Genomic DNA, 8,969 nt, shown 5'->3' with positions numbered 1-8,969 from the left:
CAAAAAAAAAAAACAAGGTTTCCACTTATGAGTCTTTCCCTGATTAAAAGCTGACTCTTAGACTTGGCATACAGAGTTGGCCACCATACAAATGCAAACCAGACATAGCAGTGCATATAAACACAGGTTATTTCAGAGAAGCAACTTTAAAATAAAATCGTCTAAAAAATCAGTTGACTTGAATCAATGTCACCAAAATAAAAAAGCCTGCATATTATTTAAAATGGACATTTCATGAGTTTTTATCAACACATTTCCCATATAGAGTTTCGAGTTCAGTGGTCTACAGCATGGCTTGGTGGTCTGTATTTCCTTCATTGGGACCTTCCTTAAAGGAAACACAGTATGGCTTTGTAATCCCCTCACCATTGCACCACAGGCGTGGGGAACCCTTGCACAGTAAAACAGAGCTTCACAGACATCCTCTCCCAGATGGTGTGAGACCTCAGCCGCACCAGAATCTCAGGGGCCCTGCTCATCCGCTCTTCAAACGAGTGCCTTTCCCAGGCCAGCTTGTCCTCCACCTGCGCCAAGAAACAAGGATATCAGGGCACAGCTGAAAGGCCGGACACGTGAGCACCATGCAGACAAACTACCGTCTAGTCCACGCATCTCAAAGAGGTCCAGAGATTCTCCTACCATCTGCTGGATGGCATAATTGTCCAGCTTGTTGCGAGCGTGTAGGCGTGCCAGGTGGACATTTTCTTCCAGCTGGGCCAGCTCACTGAGAAAATGCTCCCGCTTGGCCTCTCCATAAGAAGCCACCAGGGATCGGTATCTGCAGGAGTGAAGAAGCTGCATTATTCTCAAGACACGCCAAAAACACCACGTGGTCACTAAAAGACCAGCCAGGTTTCTCTTCTGGGATTTCCTTAAGTGGGGTGCAAGAAAATAATAGGAGACATCTTATTTCTGCTTTTCATTCTTTTAAGAGTATATTTTAGTGAGTGTGTTAATACCATACCTGAAGAAGTTATAAAGAAATATATGTGTATGATTTATAAATAAGACAAATATAGGAGATACATGCTCCAGCTTTCTTTTTAACTATGTGAGTGCGCCATTAAGACAGCTTGAAGGCTGTATGCTGTACCTTAGAAAATCGCTGTGAGTAGCCCCAGGTGGACCCTGTACTCACTTCTGGCCATAGGAAGCATTGAAAGTGACTTTTATATATGGTGGATCACGATGGACATTTAGCAAAGTACCGTAAGCACTGGACTCAGAGCCAGGATATTAGGCTAAGTCTCCTTAAAAACAGAGACTCATTTACTCATCTTTATATACATGACAACTCACATACAGTAGGTGCTTAATAAAGACCATGCAACTGTAAGCAAATCATTTAACCTTTTCAGGTTTATAAAATAAGGGGTTTGGCTGCTTTCAGGGGTCTGAGACTCAACATGGTTAGCTACTGCTGTGCTAAACGATCTTTAAAGTCAGTTTTGATACAATGTGACAATTTAAGAAAATGTTGACACATACACCACTACTCCCCACGACCCTGCCTTGAATTTTCTTCTGCACTGAATCCTATAAAAACCATTTGTCTTCTTGGGGAGGCTGCAGTTTCTGAGTGAATTTAGGACAGAATTAAAGCTTTTTAAGGTAACAGATACAGATAAGAAATAAGTCTGTATTCTAGAGAGATAAGAGGACAGGCTGGCCAGTTAGCTCAGCTGGTTAGAGCGTGGTGCTGATAACACCAAGGTCCAGGGTCCAGATCCCCATGCCAGCCGGCCACCAAAAAAAAAGGGGATGAAATAAAGGATTCAGACTTCAATTTGTAAGGACAGAGAAGTGAAGCACACGTTCCTTGTGGTCCGCATGCCATCTTTGCGAGCCCCACAAATCACACCCTGACACTGCTGACCGAGGCTGCGTCCATGCCCTGAGATGCTCTGGAAAACCCACATCAGCTCCTCCCAGCTTCATTTGCCTCTTCACCCCTGCATCCCTGAGGTCCCATCAAATTTAGGATGCTTGCTGTTCTGTTACTCTCTTGGGATTCTTTCCTACAAGTAAGAAAAATCTCCCTCTCATCCCTTCCTATCAAAATTCTATCCCTTCTTTAAGGCCCATCTCAAAAGCCATCTCTCTTGTGAAGCCATTTCCAATCCCCTCCCTTACCATTTGAACCCCAAAGCTCTCTTTATTTCTCTTATGGTCTTCATGATAATGATTTGTGTACATTTTATCCTCCTCAAGAGAAAGGGTCAGCTACTTCTCATCTTTGTCTGCTCCAAATCTCTGTACACTGTACATGAAACAAATGTGCATCCATCTAAACCCGGGCAGGGGAGGTGAGTTGTTGAGTAGCGGATCAGGAAAAGCTGTGGTGCTATCTGGAAGGGAGGAAAGGCATGGGGGAAACCAGCTGGACGGGACCATGTCTGCAGCGTTCAGTCTGCACGCTTGAAGAGGCTGCCACTCCAGGTCGACATCATAATACAAAGTCAGAATATCAGGTTTGAAAGGACCTTATGCATCGCATCGACCCAGAGAAGTTGACAGAATTGTCCAAGATCATACTGGATCTCAGATCTGTTGGTGATAAAGTCTGTCCTAGAACCTAGGGTGCAGGACTCCATCCAAGGCCCTTTCCACAACCCCACACAGCCTGGCTATGGGTCAGCAAACAAAACTAAGACCTGCTATTAGGCATTTCAGAAATTTGAGATCAGAATTCCAGAAAATTCTCCAGCTGCTTCATATAGAAATATGGCAGGAGGAACTATCGAATCTAAGCCATGCAGCAAGTGTTGTCTAAACCTTCCTCCTCACTTCTCAGAAAATTCTCCAGCTGCTTCATATAGAAATATGGCAGGAGGAACTATCGAATCTAAGCCACGCAGCAAGTGTTGTCTAAACCTTCCTCCTCACTTCTAATTTTTTTTTTTTTGTCTTTTTCGTGACCAGTAAGGCAATCGCAACCCTTGGTGTGGTGTTGCCCACACCGCGCTCAGCCAGTGAGCGCCCCGGCCAGTCCTATATAGAATCCGAACCCGCGGCAGGAGCGTCGCTGCGCTCCCAGCGCCGCACTCTCCCGAGTGCACCACAGGGCTGGCCCCCATTTGTCTATCTTAACCAAACTGTGAACTCCTTAAAAAAGTGTTTTGCTGTATGTTTACTCTAAGTTTTAAGCCTGGAAAGGACCAAAAATGACATCTCATGAAAAGAAACATCTGAAATTAATTTTGTTTTGGGGGGAATAGAGGATAAAATTAGCTCTGGATTTCAGTTATCTCCTCTATGAGTTCTCCACTACCAGCAAGGTGAAAAACAGCCGCACATAACCTACCTCAGCTAAGAAATCAGCTTCATTGTCTGCTGAGATGTTTAAGCCTGAAACGGCATTGAAGAGTTCTCGTTCACTAAGGGCTTCCTTTACTCCTCCTTTCTGGAAAAACTAGTGAAGGAATATACGAAAGTCAGTAAGAGACATTAGCAAGGTTCTCTTATATAAAAATAAGAGGACATATTTGTAGAAACCACTTCCATCATTTTTCAACCATTGATTTTCCCACTTTGAATTTAACTATGCTCAAGTTCTACTTGCTTTTCATCCTCTTCTACACATCCATCCTGCCTTCTGGATTTAGTTTCTCACACTGCACATTCTTTTTTTTTTTTTCCTTTTTGTCTTTTTTACTGACCGGCAACGGGATCGCAACCCTTGCTGTTGCGCCCGCACCGCGCTCAGCCAGTGAGCGGGAACCGGTCTCCACATGGGATCCGAACCCTCGGCGGGAGCGCCGCCACGCTCCCAAGTGGCGCACTCTCCAGTGCGCCACCGGGCCGGCCCTTCACACTGCACATTCTATGGCTATAAAAACGAGTGGTATATAAGATTGTTTGGCATTGCTTTGAACATGTAGATGCAATGCATTCACTAAGTCCCATGAATTAAAATTTTCAAGCAGGCTCAGAGGTTATCTTCAATATGAGGTTATTCTATTCTTCAGAAAGACCATTCCTATCTGACTCTGTTCCTAGCAACTCATTTCCCTTAGAACTGGCAAACAAACGTGACCCAACTCTGTGCTTACTGAGTTTTACCTTCCTTAATCTTTTTACTCAGCCTCACAGTTAAGTGATCAGACACTGTCCCACTAAGGAGACTGTCATCCTTTTAATGATAACAATAATGGCAATGCGCATGCAGGCTTACTATATACCAGCTTCTGTTTAAGAACTGTACATGCATTAAATGTCTACTTGACTGCTTAAATATCAGGAACCAAAACAAAAACTTATTCTTAGACATTTTGCCCAAATTGAGACATGGAATCAAATTCTTGCTGAAAATGAAATCTTACAAATTTATCTTTATATCCTTATCCTGAAAGTAGTCAGTATCCCTTCCTTCAGTTTCTAAGAATATGGCCCTTTTACTTATCTTAGTAGTGAGAAAAATATTTGGACCTGCACATTCTGCAAAAAAAGACATGTTACTTTAGATGCCTACCTGTGAGACATTCCTACAGTCACGGAACAAGAACTCCAGGCCGTGAGGATGGGTTGGTTCTACCGACTGACTGACGTCAATTAACCAGACCTATTTAAACATACAGCACACACGGATGTATTTACATTCAAAAACTTACATCAAGTAATATCATCTGAACATTAACAAAATGTGCTCCTCACCTTTCCAGCATGCCACAGCATGTTGTACTCACTGAGGTCAGCGTGTACAAGCGTACATTCATTATATAACTGCTGCATCAACTGTGGGGAGAGAAGGCAAACTTCATTAAGAAATGAAGAAGCGATTTAATTTGCTTACAAAACTAAAATGTACGTATTGCCAAATAGTTTCCAGAGAAACAAAACAAGGTTAAAAAGCTTATACAAAGGTCTTTTTTGTGTAATCCAGCACTAGGCTTTTGTTGTCATTGTTGTCTTGGTAGGGGGGGAATGGTAAGACAATGAAGGGGATCAGTGTGTGACACTATATTTCCTTGCCCTTGTGACAGCGAGATCAGGTCAAGGGTTAGACCTGGATTCCCACACAGATAAGACAGCAGCCATGTCTGTGGTCACTAACCAGGGGACCTAGGTCGGCCGCTTCCCTTTGTAAAATGACAAATGTCCCATTGAGACTCCACAGGGTATATACAATTCAAAGGTGAAAAGTACTTCCTGCCAGATATAGTAGAAAAGACAGATTCTTTCAAAGTAAGTGGCATTATGTATTCATTATTGATGGTGACCTCTAGCTTTATAGTAGAAATCAACATTAATGTATTTGTTTGCCAGCCTTAATAGAATTAAATAGGTAAGATTCATCACTACTTCATCTCCTCCCCAGCCGCTCCACCTCTCAAAGACGCCAGAAAATAGACTTGATTTTCCACTCAATGTTTTCCTATTACAGGCAAAGAAAGGTAAGTCATCTCTCTAGCTATATGTTAAAAAAATCAATTTGGATTAACAGTTTCATATTCACATCAGCTGCTGCACGACATGATAGCTTTGTGCAGAAACTGCATAAGAAGCAAATTAAGTTTCTCCAGTGTTCTAATTAAAACTATACCGAGGAATAGTGACAGTATTAGGAGCATTTTCATATGCTAGAAGGCCCTCAGATTGAATTCAGTGGCTGTTTGAAAGCATGAATAGCTTCCTTAAGCTTCCGGACATAGACTTCCAACTCTAACGCCTACACTCCCTATTTTCAATTTTCATCATAATAGAAGGCCCTCAGATTGAATTCAGTGGCTGTTTGAAAGCATGAATAGCTTCCTTAAGCTTCCAGACATAGACTTCCAACTCTAACGCCTACACTCCCTATTTTCAATTTTCATCATAATTGTCTTATAATGAGACTAAATCTGCTTCCTTTCTTTCAGTGTTAGAGCCATAACATTCAAGAAGGCATAAAAACTGAGGAACTATATTTGCCTAATACAGAAATGTCATAAATTTTATTTAATGAGGTTTTGTGAAAGATAACTTCATGTTCTATGTCACTAATGCTAACAATGAAGCCTTTTCTTGCTCCATAAGTGTATAATTTCCCAAAACCACTCAGGATACCCACATATTGATATAAAGACAACTCCTTATTACATTACTTCAGTTTGTTCTTGTTACATCACCTTGAAATAGTACTATTTGAGGGCCTGGCCCATGGCTCACTCGGGAGAGCATGGTGCTGATAACACCAAGGCCACGGGTTCGGATCCCACATAGGGATGGCCGGTTAGCTTACTGGGTGAGCGTGGTGCTGACAACACCAGTCAAGGGTTAAGATCCCCTTACCAGTCATCTTTAAAAAAAAAAGAAAAAGAAAAAGAAATAGTACTATTTGAGGAAAATTTTTTAAAGTTTAGAGAGATATTTTCAAAAGCTGTGTGAATGCTTTTAAAGGCACAACTTACATGAAGAGTTTGATAGTAGGCTTCTTTCATTTCTTCACTACTGAGTTTTACTTCCTTTAATTTAGGGGCTGGGACTTGATCATGGCCAATAAAAGACATAACTAAAATGTGTTTCTTGAGCAGTACAACTGTTGGACAAGGAATTCCAGCTCTCTGCATTCTATAAAGAAATGAATGAGAACGTGAAGATCAGAAGGAGAAAATACATCATTATTCAATAAATATCTAACCAGGGCCTGCAATGAGCTGGCACTTTGTTCTCCCTGACGATGTGGAATACAGACAGTAAGATATAGCCTCTGCCTGTTAGGGGCCGTGGACTGGTGGAAATGACAAGTGAGGAGACAAGTACAGTGCAACACAGTACACACATTGGCAGGGGTGTGGGTAGGAACTATGGGAGCACACAGCACCATGGAAGGCTTGTTAGAAGGTGGGGAACAGGAATTAGCCAAGTAAAACAGTGCAAGGAAACACACAGAGGCATCCAATAGCACGGTGCATTTGGGGAATGCAGCTCAAGCAACACAGCTGGATCTGTGAGTAGGCAGAAGGCAATGTGGGTTGAGGCTACAGAGACAGGCAAGCTCCATACCACAAAAGGTGTTTGAACTTTTTACTTCAGACTATGGAAAGCTGTTGAAGAATTTTAAGAAAGGCGGGGACGAGATCTCAGTGGTATAGAAAAGAGATTGGAATGAAGCAAGACCTCTTAGGAAATTATTCTACTTGGAATTTCTAAGTAGAAGAATTTTGCAACTAATAAATATGGATAATTACTTTTGAAAGCAAACATCTTTAGAAAATAATAAACTAAAATTAAGCTTTCAACTGGTTAAGATAATGGGAAGATTAATGGGAAGTGTTATTACTCAATTTCTTGGTTGATAAAACAAATTCCTTGATAGAAAAAGAACTGCTTAATGAATTGAGAAAAAAGACTAATAAATTAAAGCAAAATGAAATTTGACTGGGAAGGCCCTACCCCTACCAAATTAACAAATTAGATGTAATAAACAACATATTCTGAAACAAAACAAAAAAAAAATTTGTCTTTTCTCTTTTGACGGCTGGCTGGTATGGGGATCTGAACCCATGACCTTTGTGCTCTTACCCACTGAGCTAACTGGCCAGTCCAAAAATATCTTTTTTATATAGGTTCCTCTTTGGAAACTTGACAGACAGCTTCAGTACCCAAGAAAGGAAGATAGGAGGATGGTGTGTCCTCAGCCACCCTCTTATCCTCCTGTCCTGGATGACCAGTAAGGGGATCTTAACCCTTGATTTGGTGTTGTCGGCACCACGTTCTCCCAAGTAAGCTAACCGGCCATCCCTATATAGGGATCCGAACCCGTGGCCTTGGTGTTATCAGCACCACACTCTCCCAAGTGAGCCATGGGCCGGACCACAAATCATTATTTATATTAAGCCTAGTAGGAAGCTGGAAGTCTTATTTCTTGAGAAAGACATTTTAAAAGATAGCATTCAGATATATGACAGAACGTCTTAGGCAGAAAATGCCTTAGTTTCCCTCAAACTTCACTGAGGAAAGGAAAAAAATGGCTTTTTCATCCTAAAACACTGAGTTCCAGTTATGTATATAGCCTTTCATTATTTCTATAAATGAATTTAAAAGCAAGCATGAATTTTTTTTTTGGTCCTAATACAAAAAGGTAATTACTCAAGATTACTTCTAGCACAATGATTTTCTTTACCTTGTGAGATTGTGCATTTCTTTTTCTGCCCACATGCGGATGATCTTACGTGGATTTAGTTTACTGAAGCGATCTTTAAACCTGAAATCATCTTTAATATATTTGTCACGATTCTTAAACTCGTTAAGGGTTGTTTTAAATACCTTGATGGCACATTCTGTGGGTATAACTTTACTAGCTTCCTTTTCATCCTCCATGCTAAGTGGAAGAAAAAAAAATTAAGTCAGAACAAGTCGCCAGCTCATAAGTAAAATGATTTCAAAATGAAGATTCTATAACACTAAAGTACATCTACCTCCTCTGAGAGACTCTTTTTTGTTTCTTGCCCAAGCCTTCGAATTTTAAATAAAACTTTATGTTTTGGTTTGTTTTGTTAAAAAAAAACATATTTTCAAATAAATTGTCAACCAGTTTTCAACAATCTGTAATAAAATGTTCTTAGTGACTATGGAATCAAGCTTGAAAAACAATGAAAACATGCACTTTAAAATAGGCTACAATCTACCTGGGATGGTTCGAGCACAAGATTCAAGAAAAGCAACATGTAAAACAGCTTTTTACACGTAACTCTTTCACTCCTAGCAGATATAAAGGTGAGTAAAGGGGTCCCTGTCCTGTGAGTATGCAGGGAGGGCAGGAGAGAATAAAGGAAGTGTGTGAATAGGACAGGTCCCTATTGATTGGAAAGGTCAGGCAAGGCTTCATGGCACAGGTGGCATCTGAAACAGAACCAGGACAATGGGTAGGATTTGAACAGTATTAACAAAAGCAGAGGTAGGGGCCGGCCCGGTGGCGCACTGCTATAGTGCGCTGCTTGGGAGTGCGGCGGCGCTCCCACCGAGGGTTCGGATCCCACATACAGACC

At 41.3% G+C, this 8,969-nt stretch overlaps 2 protein-coding genes across 2 annotated transcripts in view; both read right to left on the bottom strand.

Moving 5' to 3' along the window:
* Positions 1–801, bottom strand: part of MYOM2 (myomesin 2) — a 107,073-nt gene extending 106,272 nt beyond the window's left edge. The window contains exons 1-2 of the mRNA XM_008568408.1: positions 640–801; positions 367–524 (exon numbers count right to left, since the gene is read on the bottom strand). Coding sequence (XP_008566630.1) covers positions 367–524; positions 640–801 — 320 coding nt within the window. The remainder of the gene's footprint in view (positions 1–366; positions 525–639) is intronic.
* A 3,831-nt stretch (positions 802–4,632) lies between these two features.
* RIOK3 (RIO kinase 3) overlaps positions 4,633–8,969 on the bottom strand; it is a 26,983-nt gene continuing 22,646 nt past the window's right edge. Inside the window, exons 8-10 of the mRNA XM_008568406.1 lie at positions 8,105–8,302; positions 6,390–6,549; positions 4,633–4,734 (exon numbers count right to left, since the gene is read on the bottom strand). Coding sequence (XP_008566628.1) covers positions 4,633–4,734; positions 6,390–6,549; positions 8,105–8,302 — 460 coding nt within the window. The remainder of the gene's footprint in view (positions 4,735–6,389; positions 6,550–8,104; positions 8,303–8,969) is intronic.

Source organism: Galeopterus variegatus, unplaced genomic scaffold (assembly GCF_000696425.1).
Source record: "Galeopterus variegatus unplaced genomic scaffold, G_variegatus-3.0.2 Scaffold407, whole genome shotgun sequence".
NCBI classification, from domain to species: Eukaryota; Metazoa; Chordata; class Mammalia; order Dermoptera; family Cynocephalidae; genus Galeopterus; species Galeopterus variegatus.
This window is presented reverse-complemented; position numbering and strand designations above follow the sequence as displayed.